The sequence below is a fragment of the Carettochelys insculpta genome, chromosome 18 (genome assembly GCF_033958435.1).
Source record: "Carettochelys insculpta isolate YL-2023 chromosome 18, ASM3395843v1, whole genome shotgun sequence".
Classification (NCBI taxonomy): Eukaryota; Metazoa; Chordata; order Testudines; family Carettochelyidae; genus Carettochelys; species Carettochelys insculpta.
In genome coordinates, this window is record NC_134154.1 from 1,210,224 (window position 1) to 1,233,115 (window position 22,892).

The window sequence follows — 22,892 nt, forward strand, 5'->3', positions numbered from 1 at the left end:
TACCTCCACATCTCATCCTGAGGTGACCTGTTCCCAATCAATATGGGGATAAGTGAAATGCCCTACTATTATTGAGTTTATTTTGATAGGCTTTCTAACCTCTCTTGGCATTTCACAGTCACTATTACTGTCTTGATCAGGTGGTAGATAATATATGGAATTATTATCCATAGAAATTCTATGGAACATTTTGATTCATGCAAGATTTTTACTTCCATTCGATTCTACATTTTCTTTCACATGTAGTACCACTCCCTCATTCACACAACCCGTTCTGCCTTCTGATATATTTTGTATCCTGGAATGATTGTGTTCCACTGATTATCCTCAATCCACCAGGTTGCTGTGATGCCTATTATATCAATATCCTGCTCTAATACAAGGCACTGTAGTACACCCATATTATTTAGACTTCCAGAATTTGTATAAAAGCACTTTAATAACTTGTCACTAATTGTCTGCCTTTTCCTGATGTGTTATATTTTGATTCATGTGATTGTTTTTCCATCTGATCAGGCCAATACTTTATCCTCTTTCATCCTCTCCTCCTGACTAAAACCTAGGAAATCTCTACCAAACTCTCCTCTATGAGATATCTGTTCAATCCACATGCTCCTGCGCACCAATCGGCTTTCCCTATTTCTTAATTTAAAAACTGCTCTATGATCTTTTTAAATCTAAGTGCCAACAGTCTGGTTCAACTCTGGTTTAGGCGGAGTCTATCCTTCCTGTACTGGCTCTCCTACCTCAAAAGATCCTCAATTCCTAATAAATCTAAACCCCCTCCTCCCTACACCATTGTCTCACCCACACATTGAGACTGAATTTCTGCTCACCTACCTGGCCCTGCACATGGAAGCATTTCTGAGAATGCCACCATAGAAGTCCTGGATTTCAGTCTTTCCTAGCACCGTTGTGGGGTATTTCTTGATGCATGTGCAGATGACGAGGTAGCAGCGCAACGGCTTTGTTTGAATTCAGTTAGCCACTAACTCTTAGTGCATTAGTTACAGTTTACTTCCACAGCAAAACTCCGCAACATTTCTGGGTCCAACTTGAGTATTTCTGTATCCCTACTGTCCTATTATTTGTAGTGAGTAATAAAACTATTTTACATATATTTAATATGCATTTAAGAGTGCACAGATGCCCCCCCATCTCCATTTTTTATTTTTGATAAGGGGTGCAAGAATGTATTTTTAGAACCAAAGGAGTGTAGGCTGCAGTGAAATTTAGGAACCACTGGTCTAGATGGTGCTCGGGTGTAAAGTGAGAGCAAAGGACTGGACTTGATGACCTCGAGGTCCCTTCCATTTCTAGCATTCTATGATACTCTACACCAGAATCTATTAGCCGTAAAAGGAAACAAGTCTGCTACTCTACGCTTCCTCCATTACCAAATACTGAGCTACTCAGCTTTCCTGAGCAGTTGAAGCACAAAAAATTATTCTTGACATTTTCCCAGCTACTACCCTCAACATTCTGAAGAGACATCTACTCTCACTTTACTGTTCTCTGCCAGAACGACAAGTAGCAGAGGCAGAGGCTTTCTGCAGTCCCAGGCAGATCACCATGCTAGTCTATGCTGTTTGCATTTGGAAGGGATGTTTTGCCACCCTAAGGTCAGGAAGTTTTCCACACCATTTCAAAGATGTGACTGCTAGAATTCTGATGTTTTCAAACCCATATTTCCCAGGAAAAGTATTTCATCCCAAGATAACCGAGTGTCTGAGTTAGCACAAAACAATGCTTCTGTATCTGTAGGCAACCACCCTCAACCTACCAGCAATTTTATTTACAGTTTTTTGGAGATCACTGGTCAAGCTATTTTTAAAGGGGTAAAACAACAGACGACGCTCTGAACAAAATACAGTTTTCTGAAGTCAGTACCTTCCAAACTGACACAAAAACAAAGCAGTTAAATCAATGTTTGGCACAAAAAGTCCAAATACTGAATTTTCATGACCTGACTTGTGTAAGTACACAGTTACAGCAAAGAACATGGTGTGGGAGTTATAAACATGAATACTCAAACAAAAGTTAGTTTGGTTCAAAAAGCAGTACTTAATTTTGTCCAATTAACTTCGATAATAAAGAAGGAATTGATGCACATCTGCCAGGACTCATAAGAGCCTTTAGCTTTAGCTTAAAATACCTGGATATAACCAGCAGTATTGTACAAGCTGGAGTCACAAACTGGAATATAGCTCTTTAAATTGTCAAGGGAAGAGGGGCCATGTCTCCTCATACTTGATTATGTGATCCCATAAGCCTAACTGTCTGCAACTCTGCTCTGAAAAAGACAATGGTATCAGATTTGCAACCCTCCTCATAACTCTAAGAAAACTTTTTGGCATGTTCCATCCTTTCCATCTCCCTAGTAACAGTATTACATTAAAGTACCAAATGAAATGTCAGCATGTACTGATTTCTCGTAACTTAGGTAGTCAGCAACAGAAGCCTCATGTCATGGCACTGCTTCTTTCACACCAAACACCTGGCTTAACACCATACACTGTTCCCTCCAATCTTCTTAGGACTAGTTGATACTGGAGAAGTAAGTCTATTTCAGGTAGGTAATTCTAGTTATGGCAACTGCGTAGCTAGAATCAACGTATCAGAAGTCAACTTACCTGAATGTCCTAAGAAAGGTCGAAGGGAGCATATCACAATAGTGTGGAGTACAGGGGCTGAGTGCCAACACCAGAGAGATCGATTCTGCATAACATAATTGAACTATAGAAAATCGACCCTGACCAGGTTGATCTTAATGAAAGTATAGACATGCCCGTAGAGTCATCTCTTGGAGAAGTGCCTCTCTCCACCAATCCATGATATGCAAAATGGATAAGATCTTTAGATATGGTGAGAGTCTGGCTTTCTACCTTTAACTTCAGCAACTTGGACACACCCATTTTTTCTATCTTCTGCAAGGAGGTACTGACAGACACTTTCAAACCAAACTGAGCACCTATGCTCAAGCTGCAAGAAGCAATACCACACCATCATTCACAGCCTACACACAATTCCCAGCATAAGAAAACACAAACAATAGCCTCTGAATCTTTAAAGCAGTGAAATAAAGGAGATGGACAGTGCTGAGGAATCCCAAGTTATGATCACACCACATTTGAGAGAGAGAAAAAATTAGGCTTCAGTTTACAGAAACAAGCAGCAAGCTAAGGATCTAAATCCCTTTCGTGAATGTCGGAGAGATAAATACATAGAGAAACACTAGAGAAATGCCATAACATGCTGAAATACTAAAGCTTTAAGTTAAAAAGCTAACCCAACATGACACAAATTATCATCCTTGACATGGCCTATTTTAGAGGTTCTCCCTGATCTAGCTGGGCTGAGAATAATCTGCAGGAGGCCCATGGTTTATAATGCAAAATTACCCAAAAAAATAAGGGGATCAGGTGAAATTCATCCCACTGAGATGCCACAGCTACCTCAAGTCTCAATCTGGAAGTGTGCTCCCAACCCCAAATCCACCCCACACAGGAAATAGAGCATCACTCCTGAGGCATGTGCTCTAGAACACTGTGATGTTTAGAAGAGCAATCAGTGGACCACAACTCTTGGCCACAAACTCTAGAATCATCTCCCTTTTCCACCCCAAACAGCCCCTCACAATAGCACCACAGACAATAGAGAACTGGAATGCAAGTGGAGAACTATGCTAACACTCTTCCCCATCCACTCCCAACATTCCCTCATCTACAACCATTAGCTGTGCCTCACAATCCCAGCACATCCACCATGTCTTGATCTGATTCAAGAAGGCAGGGGCCCCATTCCCTCTTCTGAACAAAACCTGCACCTCCAACACACAAGGAAAAATTATATCTTGTTGAAAAAAGACTCAAAGAGACAAAAAGGTGACGTGTCTGTCTTAAGAGATAGTGTTGATAAACCTCAGAGAGGTAGCCATGTTAGTCTGTAGCTTTCAGAACAAGAAGTCCTATGGCACCTTACAGACTAACATATTTTTGAGTATAAGCTTTCATGGGCAAAGACCTGTGCATCTCATGAAGCGGGTCTTTGCCCACGAAAGGTTATGCTCCAAAATATCTGTTAATCTACAAGGTGCTACAGGACTTCTTATTGTTGATAAACCTGACTCTCCCCTCACCTAAGAGGTATCTTCCATGTGATGAACTTGGACACTTAATGAAAAGCCTGGCAGGTCTTGAAAGGTGAGGAGAAGAGAAGGGATGCCAGGCCTTGGCTCCCTCAGGGAAGAGGTGGGAGAATGGTCATCTGACTGAGGGGAAGCTTGGGCTCCACTCATGGGAGGGGAGCCCAGCTCAGTCAGGTTCTGCACACAAAGCAGGGAGTGCCAGCTTAGATTTCCCTGATGCAACGGGGACAGGAGAACAATGACATCTGAGGGAGTGGTATAAGCAGGGAGGGCCAGCATTCCCTGTAAACTGAGCACCTGGGTGGACATCTAGAAGAGATTCAAATGCCCCCCAGCTGATCAGCAGAGTGCCCAGTCAGAGCCATGTGTTTCTAGTGATGGTGAACATCTGCACATGCCTTGGTGAATGTAAAGTTTATTCTGCACATGGATGGGAAAATTAGAGACAACACTGGCCAGGGCTCCACACAGACAGCAACAAAAACCTAAGCAACTGTCTCCCAACTGAGTCCAGATCCCCCTTTGCTTCCCCACTGCACCAAGGAAGATGGGAGAACACAGGCCCAATACAGGAACAGCTAGGGTGGGACATGCCAGTAATCCTCTACAGAAGCACTTTCAATGTAGGATCCGTGTACCCCCTGAGGTATGCAAACGTCTTCTGGGAATACACCAGCTCATCTAAATCTGCCTATTTTATACAAGAGGCTATATAAAAACACACTAGCAAAATCGGTGCAAACTCAAATCCACTCAATCACTCGTTTATATCGTGCTATACTATTCTATGCGCTGAACTACAGGCCCAACGCTCATATTCCAGTGGATTTCTATGGTCGGAATGAGAGAGTAAGCGGGGTTCCCGCAGTAACACGCTGTGACGCTAAAACGGACCTAAGGACTAGCTGGCTTCCTAAGCGAGGTGCAGCCTGGGGTGTGTCTGAGCGACACGGCTCCTGCAAGCGAGCCCTCCGCTCGGAGGGTGGAAAGGGTGCGAGCTACAGCTCCACGGGAGGCACAGGAGCGCCTGCCTGCCCGCCCCGTGGGAGAGAAGGAAGCCTGGAGGCCACGCACCTCGCCCGGCACACAGCACTGGGACCGTCCTCGCCAGGGAAGCCCGAGGGCTGCGGCCAGCGCGCACAGGGCGCTGCAAGTCCCGCAGCAGCCAGGGACCGCAGGCGGGTTGTCGGCCCGGCGGCAGAGTAGGGCGGGGGGCACCAGGCCCCCAACGCAGGGCCGTGCTCCGCCGCAGGAGGGAAGGCCGCCCCGGGGCGGGGCTGGGAGAGCCGGTGACCCCCGCGGGCAGAAGCCGGAGCCGAGGCGGAGGCAGGGACTTGCCCGGCCCCAGCCAGTAGCAGCCCGGGGCTGGGCTGAGCGGCGGCGGAGGACGAGACGAGGGCCCGAGCCAGGCCCGCAGCTCCCCGGCCCCGCGAGGCTCCCGCTCCGCCGCCGCTGGCGGCCCGGCCGGGCCCTGCCCCGCCGGCAGTCTCTTACCGTGCGCCGGGGCATGGCGCGCTGCGCCCCGAGGCGCGGCCTCCGGCCTGGGGGCGACGGTCGGGGCCGCTCGGCTCCGCTCCGCTACCGCCGCCACCGCCTCTTCACAACCACAACAACATGGCGGCCGCGGGGCGCGCGCGGCCAGCGAGGGGGCGGGGCCGGGCCGGGCCGGCAGCGGGGCGGGCGCGCGCCCGCGGGAAGAGGGAAGGGCGGGGCCGGCGGCGGCTCCTCCCCCGGAGCGGCCCCGAGCTGGCCACGCCCACGCCCGGGGCGGAGCTTTGCAGGGCTCGCCCCGAGGCGGAGCGGGCGGCGCTTTCTGCCCAGCCCGAGCGCCTGCGGGGGGGGGTCCAGCCTCGTCCGCGGGACACCCCACCCCAGGGGTCCGCAGCCCCTGCCCCTGCCCCATTTGTGACGCGCCGGCCGCAGCGGTGCGAGGCAAACCGGGGTGTCCGCCATGCCCGCAGGTGCAGCCTCCGCCGCCAGCCCCGCGCGCGAACCCGCCCGAGGCCCCTTTGCCGTGGCGCCTCCGGAGCCTCTGGCTGAGAGCGGCCAGCTGTGCGCTGCAGCCGCTATCCCGCATGCTGCTATCGGCGCCTCTTCCCGGTCCCGCCTGCTCTCGTCCACTGGAGCTGGGGGGTGGGAGTCTGACCTGTGTGCTCCCCCAGGAGCTGGAAACCCTTCCTGAGAGGGGCTCCAGGTTTCACCAGTTTCCCCAGCAGATTGCATAAAATCCTTGCTGCTGAAGAGCCCGCAAGACATGGCCGCGACTAGAAACGTAGTTACCCCGCGATGACCTCTCCAGCTTGCACAGGCTCAGCGGTTGTGGACTCACGTGTGGCTGAGGAGTCCAAGCTTTGATCGGCATGGGCGTTCACAGTGGGGACAAGGGAACTGTCCTGGCTCTGTTGGTGCGGCTGCAGCTGTTGCTTTCTTCCTCTCATGGGCATCAATGAGGCATACGCCTCGCTGCTCTTCAAAGTTGTCACATGCGTGTCGTAGGAGAGCACACCAGCCTGTTCCGTCTTTTGCATGCTGCTCTAGCTAATCTGGTTTTAAACCAACATGAGCAATGTTGGCCTTCACACAGTCTTTATACCTCTTGTGAGGCCTACCTTGATTCCTTTTGCCCTGGGAGAATTCACCATAGAGAAGTTGCTCAGGGATTCTTTACTCCTCCATTCGTATGATGTGCCCTGTCCAGCAAAGCTGGGCATTCAGAATCATGGTAGAGAACTTGAAAGTGGAAGGCAGCCTGGGTGAAAGTGATCATGAAATCATAGCGTTCACAATTCTAAGGAAGGGCAGAAGGGGAAACAGCAAAATAGAGATAATGGATTTCAGGAGGGCAGATTTTGGTAAACTCAGAGAGCTGGTGAGTAAGGTCCTATGGGAAGCAAAACTGAGGGGAAAAACAGCTGCAGAGAGTTGGCAGTTTTTCAAAGGGACATTATTAAGGGCCCAAAAGCAAGCTACCCCCCTACATAGGAAAGATAGAAAATATGGCAAAAGACTGCCGTGGCTTAAACAGGAGATCTTGAGTGATCTCAAAATAAAAAAGGGATCATATAAAAATGGAAACGAGGACAAATTACAAAGGATGAATATAGGCAAACAACACAAGAATGCAGGAGCAAGATTAAAGGTCTCGAGAATGTGACCTATGAAGAAAGGCTGAAAGAATTGGGCTTGTTTAGTTTGGAAAAGAGAAGATTGAAGGGCAACATGATAATGGTTTTCAGGTGTCTAAAAGAGTGTCATAAGGCGGAGGGAGAAAACTTGTTCTTTTTGGACTTTGAGGATAGAATAAGAGACAATGGACATAAACTGCAGCAAGGGAGGTTTAGGTTGGACATTAGGAAAAAGTTCTAACTGTCAGGGTGATCAAACAGTGGAATACACTGCCAAGGGAGGTTGTGGAATCTCCATCGCTGGAGATATTTAAGAACAGGTTAGATAGATGTCTGTCAGGGATGGTTCAGACAGTACTTGATCCTGCCATTGGGGCAGGGGACTGGACTCGATGGCTTCTCAAGGTCCCTTCCAGTTCTAGTATTCTATGATCTCCACCCCGAAGTATACTTTTACATAAAAAGAACAATGGAATTCCCAGCACAGGGAAAGGTTATAAAGAGGGCTCTGGGGTTCCTCCATCTTTGTCTTCAGCCTGTCTTGAAAATTGCCTGACATCCCCTGAGGAGAAATAGACATGCTTTACAATTTACTGGAAAGCCAGGTCAGAATAGGATAATTTCTCACTTGAAGCTTTCACCTCATATAAAGGCAGCTGTGCAGGGTAAGAACTCGCAAGTAACTAGATACTTAGTGGGACAGAACTAGCTGTGCATTTGCTTTTGTTTAATTTGGTAACTCACTTTGATCAGGCTGTTTTCTTATAGTCACTTAAATCCTACTGGTTTGGTCTGAAGAAGTGGGTCTGTCCCACGAAAGCTCACCTAATAAATTATTTTGCTAGGCTTTAAAGTGCTACTTGACTGCTTTTTGTTTTAAATCCTACTGTTTGCTTAATAAAATTTTTTGTTTATAATCAAGCCCACTGTAAATTGTTATTACTCGGGTAAATATTTTGTACAGAGAGATGGATTTATTTGGGGTTTTGGTCCCTTTTTGGGGTTGATTTCTCAGGTGCTGAGCCCTAGAACCGCACCTTCCCAGACCTGTGCTTAATCAGTATCTGCATTGCTCTGCAGAGGGAGGTAACCCCAACTCTGTACCTTGACTGAGGAGACCAGAGGATCCGGCTCAGCAAGACAGGGAGATGGGGAGTCCCAGAGAGCAAGAAGGTGGGTGTGAGCGGCCTAATTATCATGCAGGGAAACATCCCAAGGAGTTTTCTGTGACTGCGACCCATCACAAGTAGATTCCCCCAAGAAGCTCAGACTAGAGCTACACTACAGCCTATGGAGGCACAATTTATGTCTCATAGGAGTATAATTAAACCACCCCTCTAAGCAACATATGTTACACTGACATAAGCTCTTGTGTGCACAATGCTCTGTTAGCTTCTCTCCTAACAGCATAGAGCATCTGCAGTCAGACCCACTAAAGGGGGCAACAGCTCAGTGGTTCAAAAGGGCCCAGGTCTCCCAGCTGCTGCTACTGCAAGTAAAGATTCTTTTCTACCTTCAAGAGATTTCAACTGTTTAAAGTCAGCCCTGGTTTTCCATTGAAACTCTTGAGAAAGGTTAAATGATTGAGCCTTGCATTGCATTACTGAATAAACAGGGTGGGGTGACAACTTCCTCCTACCTGAATGGGCCAACAGCAAGACACATTATTGCCTGGTGACTAATCTTTACTCACAGCCCCTGTAGCCTACTTGTAATATATATATACAGTATCCCTTAAGTAGTACCTACACATATATCATGATTATAAATCTTGACAAATTATGAACTTTTTGTAGACACCTTACATGTTACTCTTAATAGATAGTTGTCCTGTAAGACATGTGTTTGGTGAATTAACATGAGTTAAGTGCAATTCAAAATCCTGCTCCCCCCAACCCCTCACTCAGCTCCAGCTCAAACCCCGCCCCCATGTCTACTGCATCTCTAACCCACGCAAGCCTTTACACCCCTGCCAGCCTCCCACAGCCCCAACCTACTGCCAGGCTTAACCCTCGTCAGCTGCCACCCCAACCTCAGGACTTATCTTTCAAAAGGAGCTCCATGTGCTCGCTGCTTCCCCAGCTGCGGAACATGCATTCCGCCAGGGAAGAAGCCACCCCCTGACTTATGCATGGGTACATGGGAATGTAACCCTCACGTAACTTGAGGGACTACTGTAGTGACTTTCTCAGGTCTGAGATGAGTTGTTTGCAAAGGACAGAAGCCCTTACCTAAATGCTACTGTGTCACAATGAGTCCTTTAATGTAACCGAGAAGTTGAAGCTGAAGAAATTCAGACAGAAAATAAGCTGTAACATTTTAACATTGTTCCAATGGTTAATCTACTATCAGTGATGAATTCTTGATCTACCCTCACCCCAATCATGTAGTAATTTTTTTGTGGTCAGAATGGGATCACAGCCCAATGACCAGATTGCAAGGATCCTTTCTGGCTTTGGACTCTATGAATGCAGATGCAAGACATACAGATAATGATTTTCTAGGTTTGCACCTTTCTCAGGGATAGTAAACATCTGAACAGAGGTTAATGGATATTTATCTTCCAATAGCCAAATACTGTCCAGAGCAGGGGTGTTCAAAGTGGTGGGTGGGCCCCCACGGGAGAAGGTTCTGAAATTTCCCAGACAATGGGAGTGGAGGGTGGGGGGTGCCTGCCCACGCATGATATTGTGGTGGCACCTGTGCCTCCCTGGGCACTGGACCAGGTAGGCACCCTGATCCCCTGTCTACTCCTGCACCCCCCACCCCACTCATGCACACTACTTCCTGTCCAGATGCAAACACCCACCTCCATCCCATTCCTGCACCTTCCCTCCCATCCAGACCTTGCACCCCAGCCAGCTTCTGTACCCTCCCTCCCAGTCTCTGCAGCCCCAGACCACAGCTCACAACCTGCACACCCAGGCTGCAGCCTTGCTCCTGCTCAGACCTTGCACATCTATATTTACTAATGTGACATCATGGCATCGTATCCCAGCAATGCACCTCTGCCGGGTTAGCCAGACTGGATTGTCTGTGTCAAAAAAATAAATGGACACAAATCAGACATCAAGAAAGATAACCTACACAAACAAGTAGGGGAACACTTACACATTCCTGGATACATAGTTACAGACATGCAAGTTGCCATTCTTAGGCCAAAAAATCCTTCAGAAACAGATTGCAATGTCAAACTGCTGAGCTGGAATTCATATGCAAATTTAACGCCATCAGAATGGGGCTGAACAGAGACTGGGAATGGCTCTCATTAGTATGAGTAATTTCCCCTTCAGGTACTCTCGTCTTCTCATTACTGTTGGAGGTGAGCCATATCCACCCTGATTTATTTAGCACTGATGTTACAGTGTATCCTTGCCTTTCTTTAACTTCAAACATCCAAGGAAGCGGGTTATATCTCACAAAAGCTTGTGCCCTAATCAACTTTAGTCTTTAAGGTGTCACCAGACTCCTAATTTTATGTTTGTGTGCATGGTGGTTGCCAAATAAAACTAATTATTAATAATTCATGGTTTTTAAATTAGCAATATAACAGACACTACAAAAGTGCTGCTAAGATTGCAGCTTTCCAAACAATCCATCATGTTATTTGAAGGGCTGAACATCCAGGATATGCACACCAAGGAAAACAACTCTCAGAGCTGTAGTGAAGGGACCTAACATTCTTAACTTGCTTAAGGGTACAAAGCAGATAGCATATTTCTTAAATCTTGTAGTATTGCCTAGTGATCTGGAGTTAGGAACTGGGAGTCAGGCCCTTTCAGTTCTAGTCTCAACCCTGCCACCGGTCGGCCAAGTGAATTTGGTCATGTCACTTAACTCCTCTGTGTCTGTCTTTTGCCTCATTTAACTGAGCAAGGCACCTGAGATCTGCTGGAATTACTTGTTTACCACCCCAATGTTCTATCTGTATCAGATCAGGGACATTACTGAGCAACATGGCCAAAGACCCTAGACACAGTAGCCTTTCCAATCCATAGATGACAACATGGTGATTGAGCCCTACGCCCCTCAATGTGACAGTGTGCCACACACTCTTACTCCTACCCCTCCATGCCAGGGGAGAATAGAGAGAACCACACCACCACCACCTTGGAACAGCTAACACATTAAGCAACATGCAGCATGTGCTACGTTTTGTACTATGAAAGAGACGCTGTCACTTAATATGCCACCCCGTATGTTTGTTTCCATTGTTTCTGTAAGTGTAAACACCAAAAGAGACCAGCACTGACAGCGAAGACAAAAAGAATCCAGAGTTTATATAGCAGTGAGGGACAGGAAAAAGCATTGCCTGTCACTAATAAGACCATTAATGAAGTAATTTAAATAGGATGTGTCCCATTCCTGCAAATATCAAAAGTGAAGAAATTGCCCTTGTGATCTATAAGATAGTTAGGGTCTCTGCTCAGGCCAAAGTTAAATGTGTCAAATGTGTAACTGAAGTCTAATTCAGATGTCTCCCTCTGTAATCTTGTGGTAAAATCCTTTTGTAGAAGAATGGCTTCTTGCAAATCGTTTACTGAATGTCCATAGAGATTCAAATGTTTCCCTATAGGTTGGTGTACTGCAGTTCCTTCTGTCATATTTATGTTCCTGCATCCCTGTTGTGACAGCGTTCCACTGTCATTCTAACATAGGACCCAGGGCAGTAAGTTTGCAGAAATTCTGAGGGTGAACAGCATGCCCAGAGCCCACACCCCTCTCTCAGCCAAATCCCCTGCACCTGCCTGTCTATACTCGAGGAATAAGTCGATTTCTGACACACAATTCCAGCTATACTATTTGCATACCTAGAATCGACATAGCCGAATTGACTCATTTCCCTAGTAAAGGCCTCACATCCATACTCCCCTGTCAGCCTCCCTCACACCACACCACAGAGAGAACAGGGGTCCACTACCGACCCCAGAGAAATCAGTTATGCTGTGTCTTCACCAGACACACAAAACCGAACTCCCGAAGACCAGCCCTCAGGCTGTCCCTCTTCCCAGGAGCACGGCCAGTCCCGACGGCTCTGGGAGGGGTTTTGGTGAGGAAGCCCTGCAGGCTCCAGGCGGGAGCGAGGGCGCTGAGGGCAAGTCCTGGAGTGGGGCAGGGGGCTGCGAGCTGCGGTGCGAGAGCAGTGAGGGGTCAGCAAGTGGAAAAACGCGCTCCCTGCACGGGGGTTACAGGCCTCTGAGGGAGCGGGGCTGTGCCCGCAGCGCCTTATGCGCCAGCGCAGCCGTGAGTCTAGGCGGCGCCGCAGGACTCCCCTTGTTCGTGGGGGTGGACGCGAGCCCGAGCCCGAGCCCGAGCCCGCCGAGCATCCGCCTTCGCGCCCTCAGCGGCGAGGTGAGGGGAAGCGGCGCTGGGCGGGATTGCGGCCCAGGCTGCGGTACCAGCCCGACCTACACCGGGGGCGGGGCCGGAGCCGGAAGGCGGCCGGAGCGCGGCGGACCGAGGGACAGACGTTTTCCGGGGCTGGAGCGGCCTGTGGCGGAAGCGCTCTTTGACCCCGGAAGTGCCTGCCGGGAGGCGGGACTGAGCTGTCAGCCGGACGCGTCAGTAACGGGCTGCGGGAGTCGGGTCAGCGCGCGGCTGGGGCAGGTGGGTGGTTTGGGGGGCGGTGCTGGCGGCGGGGTGAGTGTGACTGGGGCAGGTGGGTGGTTTGGGGGGCGGTGCTGGCGGGGGGGGTGAGTGTGACTGAGGCAGGTGGGTGGTTTGGGGGGCGGTGCTGGCGGGGGGGTGAGTGTGACTGGGGCAGGTGGGTGGTTTGGGGGGCGGTGCTGGCGGGGGGGTGAGTGTGACTGGGGCAGGTGGGTGGTTTGGGGGCGGTGGTGTGGGGGGGTGAGTGTGACTGGGGCAGGTGGGTGGTTTGGGGGGCGGTGCTGGGGGGCAGGTGGGCGTGACTGGGGCAGGTGGGTGGTTTGGGGGCGGTGGTGTGGGGGAGGTGAGCGTGACTGGGGCAGTTGGGTGGTTTGGGGGCGGTGGTGTGGGGGAGGTGAGCGTGACTGGGGCAGTTGGGTGGTTTGGGTCAGTGCTGGGGGGCAGGTGGGTGTGACTGGGGCAGGTGGGTGGTTTGGGGGGCGGTGCTGGGGGGCAGGTGGGTGTGACTGGGGCAGGTGGGTGGTTTGGGGGGCGGTGCTGGGGGGCAGGTGGGTGTGACTGGGGCAGGTGGGTGGTTTGGGGGCGGTGGTGTGGGGGAGGTGAGCGTGACTGGGGCAGGTGGGTGGTTTGGGGGCGGTGGTGTGGGGGAGGTGAGCGTGACTGGGGCAGTTGCGTGGTTTGGGGGCGGTGGTGTGGGGGAGGTGAGCGTGACTGGGGCAGTTGCGTGGTTTGGGGGTGGTGGTGTGGGGGAGGTGAGCGTGACTGGGGCAGTTGGGTGGTTTGGGGGCGGTGGTGTGGGGGAGGTGAGCGTGACTGGGGCAGTTGGGTGGTTTGGGTCAGTGCTGGGGGGCAGGTGGGTGTGACTGGGGCAGGTGGGTGGTTTGGGGGGCGGTGCTGGGGGGCAGGTGGGTGTGACTGGGGCAGGTGGGTGGTTTGGGGGGCGGTGCTGGGGGGCAGGTGGGTGTGACTGGGGCAGGTGGGTGGTTTGGGGGCGGTGGTGTGGGGGAGGTGAGCGTGACTGGGGCAGGTGGGTGGTTTGGGGGCGGTGGTGTGGGGGAGGTGAGCGTGACTGGGGCAGGTGGGTGGTATGGGGGCGGTGGTGTGGGGGAGGTGAGCGTGACTGGGGCAGTTGCGTGGTTTGGGGGCGGTGGTGTGGGGGAGGTGAGCGTGACTGGGGCAGTTGCGTGGTTTGGGGGCGGTGGTGTGGGGGAGGTGAGCGTGACTGGGGCAGTTGGGTGGTTTGGGGGTGGTGGTGTGGGGGAGGTGAGCGTGACTGGGGCAGTTGGGTGGTTTGGGGGCGGTGGTGTGGGGGAGGTGAGCGTGACTGGGGCAGTTGGGTGGTTTGGGTCAGTGCTGGGGGGGGTGGGCGTGACTGGGGCAGTTGGGTGGTTTGGGGGCAGTGGTGTGGGGGAGGTGAGCGTGACTGGGGCAGTTGGGTGGTTTGGGGGGCGGTGCTGTGGGGGGAGGAGGGCGTGACTGGGGGTAGTGGGGCAGTTGAGGGACAGCTGGGAAGTGAGAGGAATGGACATGTCTGGGATCCGTGGTGCATTTGAAGGAGTTGAGGGCAGTGCCCGTATGTGGAGTGGCCGACGGCTGGTGTTATGGGGGTGTTTCTTTAACAAAGTACGTGACCTGTGTTACATCACTGCAGATTTGCAGCCATTTTAACAAGGCACTGGAGTCATAGCACTAAGTCCTTCATTTTAATCAGCATTCTTGTGTTATTTGATGCACTATGTCATGGCCCATGTGACCAATTGTCCCCTCATTGTCTCCTTTCCTTTACCAGAGGGTATATCCCCTGGATCCCTCAGGAGATATGGGACAAATGGCTTCTTAGTGTGACAGGAATAAGCATCTCACTGGAGAGCAATTGTCTCCCCTTGGTAGAGTTGCCCCACTTTTACCCTAGTCCCAGAGGGAGTTGTACATTGGGAATTGTCTTCCAGGCTTAGACCAAAGCCCATAGGAAAGTGCCTGCTAGTAGTCTTGTATGATGCTTATGGACACTCCATGGTTCAAGATTATTTAGCCCTTTATTTCCAATTGTAGATGAACAATCTATTGGTTGGCAGCCTACTTTTCATAGGTACAGTGCATCCTTAACTCCTGTTGACTTGAGCTGGAGTTCTTGATGCTCAACACCTCGGAAAATCAGGTGCTGGTGTATTTTAAAGGTGCGTGTATGTTTGATTTTTAAGAACAGTTTTTAGAAATCTTTCTCCAAAACTGATTTTGTGTCAAAGATGGAAAAATGTTCTCTGTTTCACAAGAAAACCTATATTCTTATGGGTTTTCAGCCTTAGTGATTTTTCTCACAGGAGAGTGAAAACTCCTATGCAACTGTATTTTTAAAACTGGTGTAAAGGTTCTCCCCCCGCACCCAAGTACAGCAGTGTTAGTATATTGGGATTACATGATGAAATGTATTTGCTGTCATATGGATTTTGTAAGAACTCCATTGTCTTAAGGTCCATTTATCTACAATGTTAAACATTAACGGTAATGTTACGTGACATTTCAGACAAGTGGATGTTACGCAGAAAGGCTCATGCTATGTCTACGCTGCACCTGGGAGCAAGTCTCCCAACATGGGTACGCAGACTCACCCGAGCCAACTTCAAGCTTGCATGTTAAAAATAGCAATGTGGATTTTTCTGGCATACATGGAGCCCTGGACTCTCTAGCCCCTCTGACCCTCCAAGGCTTCTAAGCCTGAGCTAGAATGTCCAGTTTGCTATTTTAGTGTGCTGTCTTGAGCCTGCCAGTGGAAGTCTGTCTGCCTGAGCTGAAGGTTGCTGCCAGATATACCCACAGATTCTGTCATTTCCAGTTTGTTTAGATGCTGCATTTGGATCCGTGTGAGTGAACCCAAGCAGATTGTGGTTCTGCCTGGGGATAAGGGTCCACAAGTGCCCATCTAGCTTCAGGATCAGGGTCTTAAAAAGCTATATTCAAGCTGAAGTTTAACAGCATTTGAAATAAATTATCACACTTTTATACACCTGCAGAAATTAAATAACAAAAGCTTTGTTGAGCGTGTGGGTTCCAAGCTTTTGGAGACTTTTAAGTATATTTATAATGATATATATTTTCTCAAGAATTACCTCAGCCAGGTCTTTAATAGAACTAATTTTCTAATAACCGTGTCTAAGAGGATAGAGTGTCGAACAGACAGTGAACATAGGTGAAAGCAAAAACTTCTTTTCTAGCTTAATCTTATGTCCTTAAAATATATATATTCTGTATATACAATCATTTAATAAACTTGCTTTATAAGAACACAGAATCTTCTTTTGATAACATGTTAGTAGGATGTCTTATGACTGCCCTTAGACCTTCTGACACCTGGAAACAAACTATTGCTACAGGGCTCTACAAAGTGCTGGACAAGGAGATGTCTTAATAGGACTTTTCAGTAACAACGTGAGAATTCAAGCATTTACACAAAAGAAACTACACCAGACAAACATTGTTTTTGGTGCTACTGATGATATCTTTGTGACCACTTGGTAAACACTCTCAAAAAAAGATGTCAGTACTTGATAAGTCGAGGGAACTGTGCTTTTTCTGTGACCTTTGGAGCTAATCCTTGGATGACTTCTAAGGTCTGCTGTTTGGTGGTGTAAAGGTTTCCTTTGTACTGAGGAGGTTCCAGTCTCTCGGGTCTATAAATTGTCTTGTTAGGCTGTTAGTTAATTGTTTGTGTGAATAGCTTCTCATGTTGCTTTTATATTGGTGTTTATGAAAGACCGAAAGATTCTAGCACAATGCCAGTATTACCACTGGATGAACTGCAGCTGACAGAGGCAGATCCAAAGACGGGGAAACTGAGGACTTTACCAGCATTGGTGAGCTATATTGTTTTTTAAATTAAAACATTCAACAAATTAATTCTCTCATTTCAAGACATGATTTTAGCCAAACTGGTTCTAAGAGCAAAATATAGTGAAATCCAAACAGCTTCCCAATAGGAGGAATCTTTTTTCAAATGTTGCACTGAAACTGTTTGGAGCTTTTGTTCTATGGTGTATCCAAGCTTATTGTAAAGAGATTCTTTGTTCCTGGAATTGCTTGAAGGGTAGTGTTGATATTCCTGTAGTGGAGAGGAAACTTACTGTTATTTGAAACTCAGTTTGGCAGTTTAACTCTGAGGTGTAGCATCAATATTTGTTCCTCTGTGCCACTGCATTCTGTGCCCTCACCTTTGTGGATTTGCAACCACATACTGAAGTCAGATGTCAGTGCAATGCAAGCTTTGCTAAAGAACAAAAACTTGTTTGATTTCTTTATTTCATAGTCTAATAAGTTTCTCTGTTAGGTGCTTGAGTAGCAGCAGGCAAGATATGGCCTGTGGGCTGGATACAGCCCTACAAGCCATTTAATCTGGCCTGTGGCTGGCCTCTACAGGTGTGGAGGAGGGAGAGCTTCAAGTGTCCTCCCTACCTCTGAAAAATCTCTCAGCTGCCATTGGCTGGTGTCCATCCAATAGGAGCTGAGAGATTTTGCTGGAGGTGGGAGCAGCATGGGAATCTAGCCAATAGGAGCTGAGAGATTTTGCTGGGCATAGGAGCACGGCATCAGAATTTCTCAGATCCGATTGGCCAGTTTTTAGCTAATAGGAGCTGAGCTATAACTGTAGGATGGGGGCAGTGAGAGAAGTCCACCACCACCCTAGTGCAGAGATCCATATGGAACAGTCAATGGGCTGGGGCTGCTGGCAAACAGGGAAGCCTGCCTGAGAGTGCTGCTGGCCAGGAGTTGCTTAGATAAGTGCCTCCTGGCCAGAGGCTGCCTCTAGTATCCCAGCCCCTCATGCATCCCAACTCCCACACAGACCCTGCAACTCCTCCTATATTCCTTCCCTCAGGCCAGAATCTTCTCCTGCACACAACCTCCATCCCCTCATCAAAAATTATTGCCCAGCCCTGTGCTTGTTCATTAGTGTTGTAAGAGCAATATTTCAAAGAATGACTTTGAGCTGCTGATGTTTGAGTTGGAGGAACAGGAGGGTTGTTTTTCAGTTATTTATCTAAATGGGACACAAGAAACAACATGTACTGAACCAAGCAGGATTCTAAAAATATTATTGAAAAATAAGGACAATGCAGAAGCACTGATCTGCAGTATTTTCAATGAGGGGGGAGAACATCTGGTGAACATAAGAAGATGCTTCTTGATTATCACACACCTGTTTTCTAAAAATGAGAGCTGTCCCTAGCTGCATAAATAGTCAAGAGGGATTCTTGTTGGTGATCCATTTTGTTAACACATTGTCTTTTTGCTTTCTGTAGCATCCAGAAATGAAAGCTGATCGGTCTTTTGTGCTCTATAGACCACCCCCTAAAGTCAGAGAAGCTGCTCTAGTGGAGGAGTTCTTGGAACGAGCAAAGTTCATTGCAGATGATCTAAACTGGCTTCTGTCTTTGCCTCATGACAAATTTTGGTGCCAGGTAGCGTTACTCTGAATAGTCAATAAACAAAAACCTGTAACTTATATGAATACTTGGTAAAATAAGTATATTTAAAGTGTCTGATAAAGACTCAAATTTGCCTCTTGCTGTTAGTTGCCAAACATCTTAACACTGGATCATGTAACATTAGGATTATAATATTTCCCTAAACAGTTTTGTTAATGAATTTTAAAACTGCTAGTTTGGAATCAGTGGACTATGGACTACTCTGAACACTTTTGATGTCTTTAGCTCACTGTTGCATGTAACTACCACTGGCTTAATATGTGTCGTCTGATGTGATGTGCCACTGTGCATGCTTCACCTTTCCCTCTGCCCATTTGGCTTTGTTTTGTGTATTAGGTCATATTTGATGAGACACTGCAGAAATGCCTGGACTCGTACCTGGCCTATGCTCCTCGCAAGTATGATGCATCATTGGACCTCCCTCTGGAGGTGAATGACATGCAGAAATGCCTTCATCGGCGTGTCTTCCTAACTTTCCTCAGAATGTCCACTCACAAGGAGTCCAAAGTAAATATCTCTTCTCCTTACACTCTCCGCATGCTGTATGGCTCATGAAATTGATAGATGTTTTGGGAAACAGATTGTTTCAATCCAAAAGACAGAACTAGTTAAAATGTGTAAGGATTGCATTGATCTATTTCGGAAAGGAAAATGCTGCTCTTCATAATAGGTTAGTGATATATGACACTATAACTGGATAGTGTCAGATAACCTAAAGTAAGTTAGGGGCTGCATAAAAGGTGAGAGAGGCCATCAGAGTCTCTTGTTGTCATATGTTAATAACCTCTTTCATACTACCTGCTACCATGGCTGAGTCATGAAGTCATGTAGGCTGGACTGAGACTTGTCTCATTAATCTTTCTCCAGATTTCTGCCTCCCCGTATGGTTGAGGTGCAATTGCATTCATTTACAGTTTTGTTTGCATCTTGGTGAAGAGTGTGCTCTCAGTGAGTACAGTGCTTGTTAGCAGAAGTGGATGTTTTCACAAGGGCCATAAGGAGTTTCATTTTGTCCTTGGGTTTCAATAAATACTGAACTGAATCCTCCTTGGTTTATTTTAAGGCTATGCATTGTCATGATGGTTAATTTCGGTCTGTTTTGGGAGAAGATCTCAGTGTGGGTGTTGGAGGAGTGGGGAGAGAGGCAAAGAAGCGCTGTATCCTGTAGTTAGCAACATTTCAACAAAAGTACTCCACACTTCTGCAGAGCCTTTCACCTGAGCCAGAATACTGTACATGTATTAATCAACTAAGCCACCCAGCTCCAATGAGCTAGCCATGTATTTGGGTCAGTTGAAGTCAATAGTTTGCTGATTGCCACATAGGGAATTAGCGTGAGTGTTAAAAAGAGAACGCAGGAATCCTAATGCTCTATGACATCTATATTAAGTGGGAGAACCCTTGCAATGTGCCCGCTATTATTCACTTCAGAAGAATAATGTTTCCGTCAAAAGCAAATCTTTCCTTTCTTAGTCATTACTTCCACTCTTATTCTTTAAGTTGGATAGTTCTCCAGTTCAGAAGCAATGACAACTTTAGTTTGAACACCTTTGTCATTTAGAGTTTTAAAAGCACATCTAGCCTGTTGTTTTACTTCTCTGTGTTACATCTGCAAGGTGGAGTTTATGGGGTGTAGAGAACAGAGATATAAATCAGGAGCTCTGGGTTCTGTTCCTTCCTGTGCTATTGATTTGGTAATCTTAGGCTAGAAACTTAATTTCCTCAGTGTCTTGCCTGCAAATCTGTAAGATGAGGATTCTTGCCTACTTTATAGCAATGTTGGTCTAGGTGGGTTTGAAATGCTCAGACCTGCTTGGGTGACAAATGTTGTAGAATGTATTAGTATTATTAGTGTCAACATTGCAATCCTTGCAAAGTGCGGGTTACCGCACATCTGGATATTTTCTCCTCTTTGATCCTCTTCCCTCTGGGCAGATTTTTCAGATAAGAGGCAGTGCCCAGATTTTATAAGGAGAGCTGACCAGCTGATGGGGAGCTCAGCTTTTGGAAACTGACAAGCTGATGTTGCAGCTGAGGAAGAGCTGCAGCCATGTCATGATTGGTCCTGCAGGCCTAGCGAGGGGGAGAGACCCAAAAGATGCTTTGTCCTGGGCCTACACCAGTCACCCTGGCATCGTGCTAGGGGAGTGACACTGCTCCTTCCCTGCAGAGTGAATCCTAAGCCCACAGGAAACCCCTCCTGCATTCCCCTTGTCCAGTATACCACACCCGTCTGGCATCCCCCAGATACTTCCTAGCAGCACGCATGCACACACACGGTCCCCTAAACACCCCCTTCCCATCTTCCTTCTCACCCCTATGGTGTCTTCTTTTGGCGAACCTGAAATGTGATAACCCTTTGCAGCGCACAATATGGACTCCCTTCACAGTCCTTAGTTTATTTTATGGGTTGTTTTTTTTTTTTGTTTTAATACGTGTTTTCTTTTGTGTAGGAACACTTCATCACACCCTCTGTTTTTGGAGAAATTCTTTACAATAACTTCCTGTTTGACATCCCTAAGATTCTGGATCTGTGTGTGCTCTTTGGGAAAGGAAATGGCACCCTACTTCAGAAGATGACTGGTAAGTCAAAGCTGGGGCCAGCTGGTTGCTTGAGGCTTTCCAGTTGTTCTCTGAAAGGCAGGCATTGCAGGGGGTGGGGTTGCTGTTGAGTAAAACAACCTCCAGATTAACCCCTCCTTATAAAAGTTCTAATTTCTGATTCAGCTGTTTTTGACACCTGGTTCTCCAACAGTCACCGTTGCCATCGAATTAGGGTTTCTTGTTTATTTCAAAATCCAGATTGTGCTGTTCATGGGGAGTGGGGGGGCGCTGTGCCTCTCTCTCTTCATGTTGAGGGAGAGGGAGAATTCTGATGAGCTTGCACTGTGCTGCTCTCTGTACAGTGCAAGACAATGTTATTTTGGTCTCACGCTCCAGATGGTGTGTGCACCGGTGGACTGGGTAAATCCCTCACTTAAACCCTCCCACACAGTTCCCACTGCACTCTGGGTCTGCAGCTGTGTGTGTGCTGGAAAGGGGCTTGGTGTAGAAACCCAGTCTGGTAGGGCCAGCAGGACCCCAACACATCTGTGACACCCCAAAAAGTGGGGTCCAAACTGTGACAAGGTTTAACTTTCATGTTAATGGTCTGTCTGTCTGGGTGATGTCGGGAGGGGATTACATTCTAGTCTGTTGTTGGGGAGAACCAAGTTCCTTTCATAGTCCTCTCTCCCAGCACTTTTGGAGTGCCGCAGATCACCTGAGTTGCATTCTGTCTCTGTTTTTCCCCTTCCCTCCCTCCCAGAGCTGGAATGGGAATCAGCTGTTCACGGCTGTTCCAGTTCTGGGAGGGAGAGAGGAGCAGCTGAATCAGGCAATTCGTGGTACTCTGAAAGTGCTGGAAGGGAGGGAAGAGTAGGGAGGGAAGAGCCCCAGCATCCCAGTGCATGAGAAGTGGTGTGTGGGAGCAGAGCAGACAAGGGGTTGGCAGTTCATAGTGGAACCCCAGCGAGCTGTGGGCTACTGCAACCCACTAAGTTGGAGGGCTAATTATGTGGCCCACTCGCTATTCTTGGTTGCCCATTTCTGGTCTGAACACTGCAGTTATTGCTGTTCTTTCCTCAAGGGACCATCTGCCATCCGTAACTTCCCCCTGAACAGCACTGTCAGAGCATGCAGATTTGGGTGCAATAAGATCTAGAATCCTTCATCTGAAATTCAAACCAAGACTGTTCTGCAGTTTGAATAACTAACTTTTTCCCTTCCGTTGAAAGATGGTTATTATTGGCTTTCTAATCCAAGCCATGATAAAATGGGAACTATGATAAATTTTGTGATGCAGGCTGTTCAGACAAGATTTTTTTCTGCATTTCTAGACCTAAGTACTTTAACAGAGGACTTCCATTTTTGAAATCTGATCCTCCCTCTCTCCCCAGGTTTTGTTTTTGTGTTGTATTTTTTGACTTTTCAGGCTCTCTTGCCATAAGTTTGCCGCACAGCTCAAATGCAGGTGCCTTTTAGATGAGTTGTCAATTTTTTTTTTAAATCTAATTTTCAAAAATGTAGTCTAAATGGTACATGGTACATTGGTACATTACCATGATTGTGAGAGTCACAATAGTAATTGTGCACACAGATGTCCTGAGACATGTCTGTTTATGCATGCAGTCAGGGTATCTGTGGGTACAAATGCATAAAATCAGATTTTTCCTGTCCTCATTTTTCTCTGTGAAAAATGCTCAATTGTACAGGAACAAGCTCTGTATGGGTCAGTAGTTCTCCCTTGGGTAACTGCAAGTCTTATTTTAGAGACTGTGCTGTGCACAATACAGCAGGATCTTGCTTGGTGTGAGGCCGCTTGTTGGGTTAGATACATGAATTAATTTGGAATTCCTTTTTTCCCCCCTCTTGTTTCAGAAAACATCTTCACTCAGCAACCAAGTTACTTCAGTGACTTAAATGAAACGGTGCCCACAATCCTCCAGGTACAACCTGCTAATCTGTCTTGGGGTGGTTTTCTGAGCCCCCGGG

General features: G+C 47.8%; 2 protein-coding genes across 23 annotated transcripts in view; one reads left to right on the forward strand and one right to left on the reverse strand.

The window, feature by feature from the left end:
• The window catches only part of MTMR3 (myotubularin related protein 3), a 121,004-nt gene extending 115,210 nt beyond the window's left edge, over positions 1 to 5,794 (reverse strand). For all 18 annotated transcript variants that reach the window (XR_012648061.1, XR_012648059.1, XR_012648060.1 and 15 more), the window contains exon 1: positions 5,642 to 5,794. The gene's annotated coding sequence lies outside the window, so the exon portion shown is untranslated. The remainder of the gene's footprint in view (positions 1 to 5,641) is intronic.
• Positions 5,795 to 12,603: 6,809 nt separating this feature from the next.
• ASCC2 (activating signal cointegrator 1 complex subunit 2) overlaps positions 12,604 to 22,892 on the forward strand; it is a 33,280-nt gene continuing 22,991 nt past the window's right edge. Inside the window, exons 1-6 of one of the 5 annotated variants that reach the window (XM_075013164.1) lie at positions 12,604 to 12,624; positions 16,631 to 16,730; positions 18,174 to 18,332; positions 18,696 to 18,866; positions 20,813 to 20,942; positions 22,779 to 22,846. In XM_075013164.1, the coding sequence (XP_074869265.1) occupies positions 16,650 to 16,730; positions 18,174 to 18,332; positions 18,696 to 18,866; positions 20,813 to 20,942; positions 22,779 to 22,846 (609 nt within the window). In that variant the 5' untranslated portion in view covers positions 12,604 to 12,624; positions 16,631 to 16,649. Of the gene's footprint in view, positions 12,625 to 12,712; positions 12,880 to 14,362; positions 14,503 to 14,903; positions 15,057 to 16,630; positions 16,731 to 18,173; positions 18,333 to 18,695; positions 18,867 to 20,812; positions 20,943 to 22,778; positions 22,847 to 22,892 lie in introns of those variants that run through there. The other 4 variants (XM_075013160.1, XM_075013159.1, XM_075013158.1 and 1 more) reach the window with 4 other exon arrangements.